Below are 12,775 nucleotides of genomic sequence, written 5' to 3'. Positions count from 1 at the left end.
TTTCTTTTAAGATTTTATTTATTTGACAGAAAGAGAGAGCATGCGAGAGCACAAGCAGGGGGAGCGGCAGGCAGAGGGAGAAGCAGGCTCCCGGCTGAGCAGGGAGCTTGATGCAGGACTGGATCCCAGGACCCCGGGATCATGACCCGAGCCGAAGGCAGATGCTTAACCACCTGAGCCACCCAGGCACACCTCAATAAAGCTATTTTAAATAATACCACAGGAGGGGCGCCTGGGTGGCTCAGTCGGTTGAGCACCCAACTCTTAGTTTCTGTTGGGGTCATGATCTCTCAGTGGTTTGACTGAGCCCTGCCATCAGGCTCCATGCTCAGCACGGAGTCTGTTTCAGATTCTCTCTCCCTCTCCTTTTTCTCCCCTCCTCCCTGACCCCTTCTCCGAGTTGCACTCTTCTCCCTCTCTCAAATAAGTAAAATCTTAAAAAATAAAATAAATAATACACAGGACCATCCTTGAAGGTCCTTCCAATGGCCAAATTTTGGATCACAATAATGAGAGTAAAGTGTTTTATTTCTTTGAATAAAGTAAGACTCCATGAGGGGCACCTGGCTGGATTGGATGTGCGAGTGACTCTTGATCTCGGGGTCATGAGTTCGAGCTCCACACTGGGTGTGGAGATTACTTCAATAAATTAACTTTAAAAACACTAATAAATAAGACTCCATGAGTCTTCATTGACATAAACAAATAAATGAACAAAAATAGGTAAAGAGAAAGCTTTCTCTCCTACAATAATTAAAAACTACATGCAAAAACTAATGAGTGAAAGGTGGACGAGGAATGGACTATTTACATGATCTCAAAGTATTTCCCCATAAAACATTTACTAAATACAAAGAGAAAAAGAGTAACCTAACAGTGAAAATCCTGGGCAATTCACCTTAATTAAGTAATCAAAATAAACATCTCCACTGTGGGGGCAAACTGATGGGACTCAACAAAAAGAGCTCAGCCTCACCTCCATAGTATTCCTTCCTTCCTTCCTTCCTTCCTTCCTTCCTTCCTTCCTTCCTTCCTTCATTTATTTAAGAGAGGGCATGAGCAGAGGGAGGGGGAGAGGGACAGGGAGAAGCAGACCTCCCACTAAGCAGGGAGCCTGATGCGGGACTGCATCCCAGGACCCTGAGATCATGACCTGAGTTGAAGGCAGATACGTAATCGACTAAGCCACCTAGGCGCCCCCTTCCTGCCAGAAATCTATAACCTGAATCTAATCATGAGGCAACCAGGCAAAAACTGAGCAACATGCTACAAAAGAGCTGGTTGGTATTCTGCAAGTGTCAAGGGCATGAAAGTCAAAGACTGAAGAGTAGCTACCAGTTGAAGGAGACTGAAAGTACTCGTGACAGCACCCTCTGCTAAAAGGTCAGTATTGGGATAAGTGGGGTAACTTAGGAATTTGACTGAGGTGTCAGAGTCAAAGGTAGTGGAAGTTCTTTGTACAATTCTTGTAACTTGAACTTTGAAACTACTTCCAGTAACTTTGTATCTTTTAATTTATCTTGGGAATATTTAAGACTCCATACCTGGTGATTACTGTAAACGCTTCCTTGAATCAGTCAAAGCAAGGGCTTGCTGGTTCGCCTCTGGACACCAGTGGGCTCTGAAGGTGCACACTTTTGTCTCAGTCAGACGTACCCACCAGATGCACCAGAGGGCATCAATTACCTACATTATCCATAATATTCCGACTCCATTTCTTGAGAAATTTTCAACTCTTATGGGCAGGATCTGTGTGTCAGAGCATGTGGTTTCCTTGGAGAGGTGGGCATTTCCTTGGACTTGTCTACCCTCTTCCTCAATTTCAGGCAAGTGGCTTTCCACACAAGGTTAGGTTGGGACTGAGGCTATGAGGTGCCTGTAGGTCTCACCTGGGGGCAAATCCCGGCTCTAGGACCTGATTACCCGCTGCCTTCAGGGGCATGCTATTCCCCCTCAGTGGCTCTCCCGGGCATCACTGTCCCTACAGGCTTTGTTCTAGCCCTTAGAGTGAAATAAAAATAATATCAATCTACTAAGGGGTTATTAACCTATGCAGAAGTACATAACATAAACCGTGAGGCAAGGAATAGATGAGGGCAAAATCTTGTATTAGAAAATGTCCCAAATCAATCAGCCTTTACCTTAAAGAAACTAGAAAAAGAACAGCACATTAAACCCGGAATAAGCAGAAGAAAGGAAATAGTAAGGTCAATGTGGACATTCACTAAATCTAAAAAGAAAATAGAAAAAATATATGAATCCCACATGATTCTTTAGTAAGGTCAATAACATGGACAAATCTCTGGCAAGACGGACAAGTCAAAAATGGACAGCATCAGGGATGAGAAGTGACACTACCACTTCCCTTAAAAGGATAAGGGAAGATTATGAACAACTTGATGCCAATGAATCTGACACTTTAGATTTCCATCTAAACCAATTTCATCTGAACCAATTCCTTGAGAAACACAAACTACCAGAAGTCACTCAAGAGGAAAGTGGCAACCTGAATAGCTATGTGTCTATTAAAGGGCTGGTGGTCGCAAAATCTTTCTAGAAGGAAGTTTCAGGCGCAGATGGCTTCACTGGGTATTGCTACCAACCACTTACAGAAGAAATACTAGTTTCACAAACTCTTCCAGAGAACTGAAGAAGAGGGAACATTCCCCCAATCCTTCAGGGGCCAGTACTACTCTGATAAGAAAACCAGGGCTTTATATGAAAACTACAGACCAGGATGTAAAAATTCTAAACAAAATTTTAGCAAACTCAATACAACATATAAAAACGTTAAGTATTATCAGGACCAAACGGAGATTATGCCGGAAACACAGGCTGGTCTAATATTAGAAAGTCAATTAAAGTAACTGATCATGTGACTCTTCCAGCGACAGATCTCTGCCCCACCCACGACGGAATGGGGCCGGTGCCGTCAGGCAGCCACCAGTGGCTGGCCGGGCCCGGGGACCGGTGTCACAGCCGGGGTTCCTGGCTTCGGTCCGCGCACCTCCTCCCTCCAGCCCCCGCCGCCCCCCCCCTCAACGCGGCCGGGGGCGGGGAGCGGGGCACCCAGACCACAATGCCCCGGGCCTCGGCGTGGCCCCGCCTCCGCACGCCGACCCCGCCCCGCGCGCAGAGTCGGCAGCCTCTGATTGGTGGCTGCGGCTTCCGCTCCCTTGATGGGCGGGTTCTCGACCCCGGTGGCGGCGTGGGTGATCGGGAGGCACCTGCAGGCATGGGGGAGGCCCGGACTGGCACGGGCGCGCCGGCTGATGGGCTAGCTCCCGCAGGGTTGCCGATGCCGGAGGCCGGCGTGGAGGCGGAGGTGGCGAAGCTGCTGCCCTTCCTGGCGCCCGGGGCGCGGGCGGACCTGCAGGCGGAGGCGGTGCGGCACGTGCTGGCGCTGACCGGCTCTGGGCCCGGTCGGGCGCTGCTGGCCGGCCAGGCGGCGCTGCTGCGGGCGCTGGTCGAGCTGGCTGCGGCCGCGGCCCCGGCCCCGGCCCGCGACGCCGCTCGTGCGCTCGTCAACCTGGCTGCCGAGCCCGGCCTGCACGAGCGGCTGCTGGAGGCCGAGCCCGCGCTGCCTGCCCGCCTGCTGGGCCGCGCGTTGGACCCAGCGTGGCCCTGGGCCGAGGAGGCGGCCGCCGCGCTGGCCAATCTCAGCCGCGAGCCGGCGCCGTGTGCCGCGCTGATGGCAGCGCTGGAGGCCGAGGAGCCGGGGGAGTGGGGCCTGGAGCGGCTGGTGCGCGCGCTGTGCACGCCCGACTACAACGCCCGGGCGCCCCTGCACTACCTGGGGCCAGTGCTCTCCAACCTCAGCCAGCGTCCCGCGGCGCGGGCCTTCCTGCTGGACCGCGAGAGGTGACGCCCGGGGCGCCCGCGGGGAGGGGTTGCAAGTGAACAGGGATGGCACTGAGTGGTCCCTCCCTCCAGGTGCGTGGTCCAGCGGCTGCTGCCCCTTACCCAGTTCTCAGACTCCTCGGTGCGCAGGGGCGGGGTGGTGGGGACTCTCCGAAACTGCTGCTTCGAGCATCGTGAGTGGTGATGGGGGTGAGGGTGTTGCGGTTGGGCGGGCTGGGGCAAAGAGACCACTTCGGGGGCCCCCCTCTAGGCTGGCTCCCATTTCTGTTTTCCCCTCAGGACACCACGAGTTGTTGCTTGGGCCCCAGGTGGACATTCTCCCTTTCTTGCTGCTGCCCCTGGCTGGGCCTGAGGACTTCTCTGAGGAGGAGATGGAGCGTGAGTGGCTTGGGTGGAGCCTCAGGGTTGGCGGGGGAGGAGGGGAAGGCCACTGGGGGGGCGGGCAGATGCGCCCATCAGGACTCCCTCTGAAACCTTCCAGCAGGGAGATGCTGAGCACAGACGGGGCTTACCAAGGCAGGGTCTGGCCTAGCTACCCCGTGCTGGCACGCAGTAACCCCACCTACACCTCTAGGGCTGCCTGCCGACCTGCAGTATCTGCCGCCAGACAAGCAGCGAGAGCCTGATGCTGACATCCGCAAGATGCTCCTCGAGGCCATCATGCTGGTGAGCAGGGGTCCTGCTATGCTAACGCCACCTCGCAACATGCCCATGCATACGTGAGTGCACTGATACCTGTGCGACCTTTGCCGTCTTCCAGCTAACAGCCACAGCGTCTGGTCGGCAGCAGGTGAGAAACCAGGGAGCCTACCTGATCCTGCGTGAGCTACACAGCTGGGAGCCAGAGCCCGACGTGCAGGTGACTTGTGAGAAACTCATTCAGGTGGGTGCGAGGCTTGTGGGGAAGGGGGGTGGATGTCCGTGGTGTGCCAGCCAGATGCTCACCTGCCTCCCGGGCTGGCAGGTGCTCATTGGGGATGAGCCAGAGCCGGGCATGGAGAACCTGCTGGAGGTACAGGTGCCCGAGGATGTGGAGAGACAGCTGCAGCAGCTGGACCACCAGCAGCTGGAGCAGTACACCCAGGTGCAGCCACAGGAGCTGGCCCCAGAACCACAAGCAGAGGGGGCTACACCCACCTGAGGCCCTTGCAACCCACCACCGGCTCCAGGCCCACCTTTGCCAGCCCTTCAGTCCAGGCCTTCCTGCAGCCACCCGCAGGCCTCTGGGTCTCCTTGCTCAGAGGTTGTTCCATGCTGAAAAGCAGAGCTACGCTTACGCTCAGGGTGAGGTGTCTAGGGCGAATGCCCAATAAACCTGCGAGGGTCGGGGTACCTCCTCGTGCCCTCGAGCAACTCAGCTTGCTCAGACCAGCACTGACCAGCCAGAGCTAGTCACGCCCTGTGACTCTCAGGTACGTACCTCCAGGAAGGTGGCCGATGGGGCTGGACAGATAAGCCGTACAAGCCTGAGCAGCCCCCAAGGGCACTACAGAGGTCTGGGCATCGGTGGGCATCCAGGTGCAAGCAGTGCCCTTTGCTGCCAGTCCAACCTGAGTCTTCAATCCTGGGGTCCTCGGCCTGCCCTGCCAGAGATCCAGGCTCAAAGGACTGACCTCTCGTGACTTTCACCAGCCTCAGCCTGTCCTGGGATCTCCTAGAGCTGTGCCCCCCTGGTTTGTCCTTGGAGCGCTTGCTGGGTACTGTCTCTCTTCATCCCCTCCCCCGTCCTGCTCAGTCCCTTGCTAGTTTCTCCAGCCCAGGACTGATGTGATGCGCTCGCTGTCCCCACTAACTAGGCTCTATCCTTGGTCAGTTTCCTTGAGTTTCAGAGCCCCTTGCCTCACACATGGAGAGTCTTCCTGATGGGCCTGCAGCCTTGCTCTTTGCCAGACCTTTTCCCTTACCACCCTCTGCCCCCGTGGAACCCCCTTTGGGCCCAAGAAACTTGTTCTCCCCCAGCCCCTTGTGTGGGTCCTCTGTTCTGCAGCTGCCAAGCCAAGCCTGGTAGGCTGTCCGCGTGGCCCTCCCCGCACTGTGCTCCCTTCCTGGTGCCATCTTTGGCATAGGACTCCCTTGCACTCTGGCACTGGAGTGCAGCCTGACGCCCTGACTTCCCAGCACCCTCACTCCACACGTCCTCAGTCCTGTCACTGCCTCCAAAGCCGGAGGTCCACTCCAGTTCCACCAAGGCTGGGTGCCTCATGGAAACGAGGTATCTCCTGTCTCTGTGGTACCCTCTGTGTTTGCCTCCTCCCGAGTAAAGCTCTGGCATGGAGGCGCGTGGACTCGTGTTCTCCCTGGATGGGGAGTGCTAGTGGGTTCCCCGTGGCTGGCTGCCCTGGCCTGTGCTGAGACGGCAGCATCCCCTCCATAAAATAAATGCTTTATCTGGCCTCACCTGGGCCTACTCCTGCTCAGTTGACCAGGTAGTGCCCAGGCGTGGTCCTGGTGGCAAACGTGGAGCTCAGTGACAGTGGCTACCTGGAGGCGCCCACCCCCAGGCTGGCTGCCGCCAGGTTCTGGAGCCCCAGCTGGGCAGATCCTGCATCTCTTCTTGGGACTGCCTCTGGGGGCTCAGGCACTGGGCCAGAAGCACTCTCGCGGTGAGTGCCCCCCTGGTGGGGGCGCCGCAGCTGCAGGAGCTGCCTCGGAGGCTCTGAGTCTCTGCTGCGCTCCGTGTGGTCAAGGGTTGTGGGCAGCTGGGACTTAGCTGGCTTCTCTGCAGCCGACAGCCGTGGGGATCAGGAGGGGCACTGAGGGGCCAACCACCTGCCCACCCCCCTGGGACCCCACCCTACCTGGCGCCGAGCGGAGCATGGTGCAGAAGAGGGCCTGCGCGGCGGGCAGCATCCAGCAGTGGGCGGCCACCTGCTGCAGGTCCAGGCGTGTATGCGGGCGTAGCCGTAGCAGGCCCCGGATCAGGTCCTGGCACTCTGTGGGCAAGGGCTCACAGCTGTGGCTTCCCACTGCCTACCCTCTTGCGCGTGCCCATCCCTGTCAACGATGCTGGCAGGTTGGGGGAGGAATCCCATTCAGTCGCCCAAACGCCTGGAGGGAGTCCATGCTTCACCAGTCACGAGATTGAGGCACAGAGAGGGAAGGTGGCTTGCCCTGTGCCAGTGCGGAGCTCCGAGCTCACCGGGACCACTGCCTTTCCAGACAAGGAGTCTGAGTCTGGACCTCCCCGGCCCCGCTGCCCTCTCTTCTCTTTGCTACAGTCCGTTTACCAGCCTTTATTGGGAGTGGGGTGCCAGGTCAGCCTCCCATGCCACTGCCACTCCCCTCACCGCAGGATGACCCTTCTCTGGACTCAGGTCTCTCTCTTTGTAAGATCTTATTTATTTGAGAGAGAGAGAGAGCACAGGCAGAGGGAGAGAGAGACGCAGGCTCCCCGCTGAGCCAGGAGCCTGACTCAAGGCTCCATCCCAGGACCCCGGGGTCATGACCTGAGCCGAAGGCAGACGCTCAACCAACTGAGCCCCCCAGGCGCCCCTGGACCCAGGTCGCTCATGCTGGGATTTGGGAGGGACACAGGCTGTTCTCCCTCACCTGGGTACATGCCTGGCCTGAAGGTGGGCCGTGGCGCATCAGGTGCAGCATGTGGTGGGCCTGGTGCCCCTTCAAGGGCAGCTCCCCAGTCACCACGGCATGAAGGACGATGCCCCGGGGACACAGGTTCCTCAGGGCATACCTCCTCTCTTGCCCCCCCATGGGTCCTATGCTGGGAAGCCTGTGGGTACCACTCAGGCTCCACAGGTCGGCCTGCTCCCTATTGTACTCCTTGCTCATGAGGATCTCGGGAGCTGTGTAGGCCACAGAGCCGCAGAAGGTGCTCAGCAGCGAGTTCTTGAGGCCCGACCGGTTGGCGAGGCCAAAGTCTGCCAGGGGCGCACAGGGGGGCACGGGCAAGCAGTAGACCATGGGAGGAGCAGGAGGGGAAGGGACAGTGGGCTCAGGACGGATGGCTGTGGGGCAGATGTGGAGTGTGTAGATGTCTGCAAACACAAGTGTAGGCAAGCGTGGGGCGGGCCTCCTGGGAGGGTTAAAGGTCAAGCCAGGTGGGGGTCAAAATTCTGAAGCAGGCAGGGCGCCTGGTGGCTCAGCTGAGTGGCCCACTCTTGGTTTTGGCTCAGGTCAGGATCTCAGGGCCCTGGGATGGAGCCCCACCTCTGCGTCTGGCTCCGCGCTCAGCAGGGAGCCTGCTTCAGGATTCTCCCTCTCCCTCTGCCCCTCCTCTCTCTCTCAAATGAATAAATGGGTCTTCAACGCAATAGAAGAAAGTCTGAAGCAGGCGAGGGTGGAGGCTGGGGTCCTGGCTGGGACAGCAGTTGAAAATGGGTGGGCCTCATGAAGAAGTTGAAGGCTGAGGTCATGAGTCAGGGAGTCCAGGGAAGGGGGTGGGGCTGGGCCACAGGCTCAGCGGTCAGCTTTAGGAGGCCTTGGTCGTCCAGCAGGATGTTCTCACACTTTAGATCCCTGCATGGGAAAGGGAAGTGGTGCTGGTCCCGGGCTCAGGTGGGCCTCTTGCGGCAGGTGGGGCAGCCCCCTCACCAGCGCACGATGCCCGAGCTGTGGCAGTGGGCCACGGCACTGACCAGCTGCCAGAACAGCCTGCGGGCCGCCTCCTCTCCCAGCCCCGGGCGGCAGCGGCGGTCCAACACCACGTTGATGTGTTCCAGGAGGTCACCGCGGGCTGCCAGCTCTAGCACCAAGTAGGAGCGCCGGCTATTCTGGTAGGTCTCATAGAGCTGCACCTGCCGGACCCCCCTGCTATCACCCAGGGAGGGGCTGTCCAGTGCATTGGCTCAGGGTCTCGGGATGGGGCTGGGCCCCAAGCATAAGGGTCCCTGGTGGGAAAGGGGGTGGTCCTGTGCAGCAGGGCATGGGCAGGATGGGCATGGGCTGTTTCGGGGTCTCTGCCTACCACATTCAGGTGCTTGTAGGTAGCATTGAGTGACGGTATCTCACGAGGCAGGAACTTTTGGGAGAACACAGGGGCCTCGGCAGTGGAGACGATCTTGATAGCCACCTGTAGGGGTGGAGGGTGGCCCTTGTGTGCAGACCACAGCCCCTGAATGGGGGGACGTGGACAGACCCCATGTCCTTTGTGCACATTGCTGAACTTGAGTGAGGCTGGGAAGCAGCATCCTTGGGGGTCTATACTGACCTTCCCCTTCCTTCCTGACCCTGATATGCGCAAGGGGTTCTGGAGCTAGGGGTGGCCAACTTCCAGGTCCTTGGGAGGATACTAGACCAGGAAGGAGCCAGAACAGCAGGGAGGTGCCTCAGTGGGGTTAGGAAAACAGGGCTGGAGGAGGCTGGTGGGACCTGTGCCCCTTGAGGCTGCACCCAAATTTCTGAAGTCTTTCTGGGACCGGGGCAGAGGCAAGGGAGTGACCAGGGCTGAGAGCTTGGGGTGGGAAGCTAACACAGCCATGGACTGGTGTGGGTCAAGGCAGGCTCTGGGAAAGCAGGGGCAGATTCCAGAATAGGGGGTTCTAGAGCTGCCCCTGCATTTTGCCTTCAAAGAGGGGAGTTCTGTCCCCCAGGGCCTATCTTCTCTGAGAACATCTTGCTGGAACTAGCCCCGTCCTTCATGGGGCCCAGTCTTAGTGGGGTGAGAATCCCCAAGGCAGGGTGAGGCCTTATGTGACTGGCCACAAAAGACCTTTAAAGAAGCTTGTGGGGAGGGTGAGCGAGGGAAGGTAAGCAGGGTTTCCAAGGATATAAAGAAGGGGAAAGGCAACTCAACATGTGCTAGAACTGTTTCAGCTGAGCCCCTCCTCCTTTTCGAGGGTAGCAAGGTGGCAGCCAGGTATGCTGCAATAGAGGCTGAGCCAGAAGAAGGGCATGGGCCGGGAGCTACCTGACTCCTCTGCTGTGGCCTAGAAGCTTCTGTTCAGGCCAAGGGACGCTGCAGGAGGCCTGGCACCCAAAGCTCTCCTCAGACTTGACACATCCCCAAGGCAAGCAAGGGTCCCCGGTCTGGGCTCTAGGCGAGGGAAGCCAGCATGGCCCCTCACTTCTGGCCTCCAGAGCCTTCTGGGAGCATTGTTGCCACGGGGTAGCAGCTAACGTTAATGAGCATCTGCTGTGTGGCAGGCACTGTTCTAAGGAGTCACAGGAGCTGCTGATGGCCACCTCCCTTAGTCCCTGCCTCCTGTCCACCAACCATGCCTGACACACCCATCCCATAGTAGGCGTTCACATCCTTGTGTTTAATATTCCCTTGCTCACCCACTGCCCTTGTTTGTCAAATTGCCTGGGATATAGAAAATATGCACAGACTTTGTTCATTGCTGACGTGCAGGTTAGAGAAGAGAAACCTCCAGATCTCAGGTGTTGGGGGTTGTTATTCAGGTGTCAGGGGGCTGGAGCAGCAAAGGGGACAATTGTGTGGCTCTGGCCAGGGGTGTCTGTGCCTCCCAGCTGCTGCTGTGGAGCCTGGGAACCATGTCAGCTGTCACCTTCCCAGCTCCCACCAGTGCCAGAACACAACTGGAAGCCAGTGAGAATCGTGCAGAGACAGGCAGGACCCCGAACGGTCAACAGCTCTGTCCACCCTCCCTTTGCAAAGTCTTTTGTGCCCTCCTCCTTCACTGCATTCTTGGTCATCCAACCATTCCATGAGATGCATTGAGCACCCATGATATCACGTGCTGGGCTTGGTGCTGAGCACTTGGGAGCAAATCACAGACATGGGCCTTTCTCTCCTAGAGCTTACAGTTGCAGACAGGAGATTGGCATCAGTAACGTAATAAAGCAAAATGACAGCTGTGATGTTTGCTGGGGCAGTTTGTGTCCTTGGGGAGTAAAGTCTGGCTGAGGCTGGGGAGGGAGCAGAGCCAGTGGGCCATGCTGGGCACTGGCCATGTCCGGAGGGAGGGCTTGGGCAGGAAAGTGAATCCTCCAGATGGGAGCTTCGAAAAGGCCTGCCTCCTGCCCTAGCAACTTCTACATGCTGTGCGAGAGGGTTTGGGGGGTGGTTGGGGCTCTTCCCGAGGGGCCAGGCCCCATCTGCAGAGCGCCCCATGGTCAGCCTTCTGTCCGTCTTTTGGGCTCCACCCCTGCAACAGAAAAGGGCTGAACCCCTCCTCTCTTGGGAAAAGATGTCCCTCCCTGCACTGCTCAGCTGCCCCCCCCCGGGGCCGCACGTTGCACCCTCACACCATCGCCCACAGCTCTCTGCAGACCCAACCTGCGGCGAGATGAAGACACTTGCTAGGCCCGGAGGTAGTGCTGCTGACCACTTCCTTCTCAGACCGCCCTTCTCACCTCCTGAGCTGCTACGCCACTCTTTTTTCTTTTTGGCCTGTAAACATGCCCAGATGATTCCAGCCTCCGAGGCCGAGGCCGTGCGGGTGCAAGTGCCAGAACGCGGCTCCTCCCCCAGCTTCTTCCCTCTGAGTCCGATCCTGCCTCCTTCCGTCCCCCAGCGGCGCCACTTCACAGCGCTTCGCGTGTCTTACTGTTTGCTTATTACCTGCCCCTCTCTCCAGAGCCCAGGCTCCCGAATGCAGACACCTGCTCATCTTGGTCCCCACTGCTGGCCAACTGAACGTGTCTGTTCTCGGAGGAGTCGACGGCCCCAGGGTCTCTGGGTGTTTGTTGGGTGCGTTCTTGTGTGAGAGATAATAAGGTATGATAGTGCCCGGTGTGTCCAGGTTGGGCCCACCTGGCGTGTGTACCTGAACAGGTGTGTGTTTGCGAGGGGGCTGGCTTTGTGCACAATGGCGCGCCGAGCCCGCGTCCCGGATGCGTTCCTCGGGGTGTGGAGCGGTGTCTGCGTGCCTGGACCTACGAGGTGTGAGCGTCCGATGCGGACAGGCGCAGAGATGGACGGAGCCAGGTCCCGCGCGGAGGAAGCGGGAAGTGCACGCCCCGCGCCTGCGCAGTGACCGGCCGCATTTATTGCGGCCGGCCCGGAGGCCGCGCTCGCGCCCAACTGTCGGGAGCGGCGGTCTCTGGACGGCTGGGGGCGGGGCCGAGTGCGAGGCGGAGTTTGCGCACTGCCGCCTGCTGGGGCTCGGTGGGCGGGGTGGAGAGGGGGAGGGAGAGGGACGCGTCTCCGGCCAATGAGCGCAGAGATCGTGTGGGGGCGGGGCCGGGCTGCCGCGCGCCGCGCCGCGGTTGGCGGAGGGGCGGGGGCGGGCTCGGCGCGGGGCCCTGCCCACTCCGGGCCGCGGCTGGGTGGGGGGGCGGCGCCCGGGTCGCGGCGGCAGCTGCTCAGGTAAACCGGGGACCGGGGGACCGGCGGCGCTCGCTCGGAGAGGCGCCCCTCGGGGGAGCCTGGGCCGGGCGGGCCGCGGGCCGCCCCTTCGTCCGGGGCTGCGTGGGAAGCCGAGTCGGGAGGCGCTTCCCAAGGTCAGGGGCGAGCGCGAGGAGGGTCCCGCGCGTCGTGGAGCCGAGCCCGCCCCCTTGCCGGGGCTCAGGCGCTCCCGGCGCGGCCGAGGAGCCGGGCGAGCCGCGTCACAGCCCGGAAGAGGCCCGGGAGCTGGCCGCTCCCCTTCGTCCCCAGGCCGGGGCGGGCGGGGCGGGTGCCGGGGCCTTGGGGCGCGCGGCGGGCGCGGCGGGCTGTCCTCGGGGAAGCCGAGCCCGAGCTCTGAGAGGACCCTTCCCGACGCCTCTCTGACATTGAAGGAGGCGGCGGTCCGGAGCAGGGAGGAGTTGTGCAAAAGTCACGAGGATTGTGGGTCCGAGAGGACGGGTCGTGGAGCCGGCGGGGCCGGAGGCAATCAGGTGAGAGCTCGGCGGTGCTGGGCCGGGCCGGCCCCCAGTCCCTGGGCCCCGAGGCCCTAGTGTTGGTGCGGCGCTAGGGCCCGGAGAGAGGGCTCTGTGGGAGCGGGCGGGGCCGACCTGCACACTTGCAGACCTCGTCGGGGTGGGCGCGGTGAAGTGAGTCGGAGGGGTGCGG

General features: G+C 59.5%; 2 protein-coding genes and 1 long non-coding RNA gene across 24 annotated transcripts in view; 2 read left to right on the top strand and 1 right to left on the bottom strand.

Annotated features, from left to right (window-relative positions):
• Positions 1 to 3,110: 3,110 nt before the first annotated feature.
• HGH1 (HGH1 homolog) lies at positions 3,111 to 6,560 on the top strand. The gene is made up of 6 exons (XM_045895696.3): positions 3,111 to 3,861; positions 3,934 to 4,034; positions 4,141 to 4,239; positions 4,436 to 4,527; positions 4,622 to 4,744; positions 4,826 to 6,560. Exons 1-6 carry the CDS (start codon positions 3,236 to 3,238, stop codon positions 5,000 to 5,002), a joined length of 1,218 nt encoding a protein of 405 aa, XP_045751652.1. The 5' UTR covers positions 3,111 to 3,235; the 3' UTR covers positions 5,003 to 6,560.
• Positions 6,252 to 11,875, bottom strand: LOC129046411 (uncharacterized). The gene is made up of 3 exons (XR_010410467.1): positions 11,345 to 11,875; positions 6,660 to 8,890; positions 6,252 to 6,306 (listed from the first exon to the last, which is right to left on the bottom strand). It is a non-coding gene; the product is annotated as an uncharacterized LOC129046411 (long non-coding RNA).
• Positions 11,876 to 12,027: 152 nt separating this feature from the next.
• MROH1 (maestro heat like repeat family member 1) overlaps positions 12,028 to 12,775 on the top strand; it is a 69,764-nt gene continuing 69,016 nt past the window's right edge. For 7 of the 22 annotated variants that reach the window (XM_064587688.1, XM_064587704.1, XM_064587692.1 and 4 more), the window contains exon 1: positions 12,256 to 12,600. The gene's annotated coding sequence lies outside the window, so the exon portion shown is untranslated. Of the gene's footprint in view, positions 12,226 to 12,251; positions 12,601 to 12,775 lie in introns of those variants that run through there. The other 15 variants (XM_064587689.1, XM_064587683.1, XM_064587687.1 and 12 more) reach the window with 13 other exon arrangements.

Source organism: Mirounga angustirostris, unplaced genomic scaffold (assembly GCF_029215605.1).
Source record: "Mirounga angustirostris isolate CCGP_5_RB_7025 unplaced genomic scaffold, mMirAng1.0.hap1 SCAF_4, whole genome shotgun sequence".
NCBI classification, from domain to species: Eukaryota; Metazoa; Chordata; class Mammalia; order Carnivora; family Phocidae; genus Mirounga; species Mirounga angustirostris.
This window is presented reverse-complemented; position numbering and strand designations above follow the sequence as displayed.

Excerpts from the sequence above, each read along its gene's own strand:
- HGH1 (XM_045895696.3), top strand. The coding sequence starts at position 3,236 with ATGGGGGAGGCCCGGACTGGCACGGGCGCGCCGGCTGATGGGCTAGCT. Across the intron at positions 4,528-4,621 it reads TCCTCGAGGCCATCATGCTG|CTAACAGCCACAGCGTCTGG; the intron begins GTGAGCAGGGGT and ends GCCGTCTTCCAG. Across the intron at positions 4,745-4,825 it reads CTTGTGAGAAACTCATTCAG|GTGCTCATTGGGGATGAGCC; the intron begins GTGGGTGCGAGG and ends CCGGGCTGGCAG.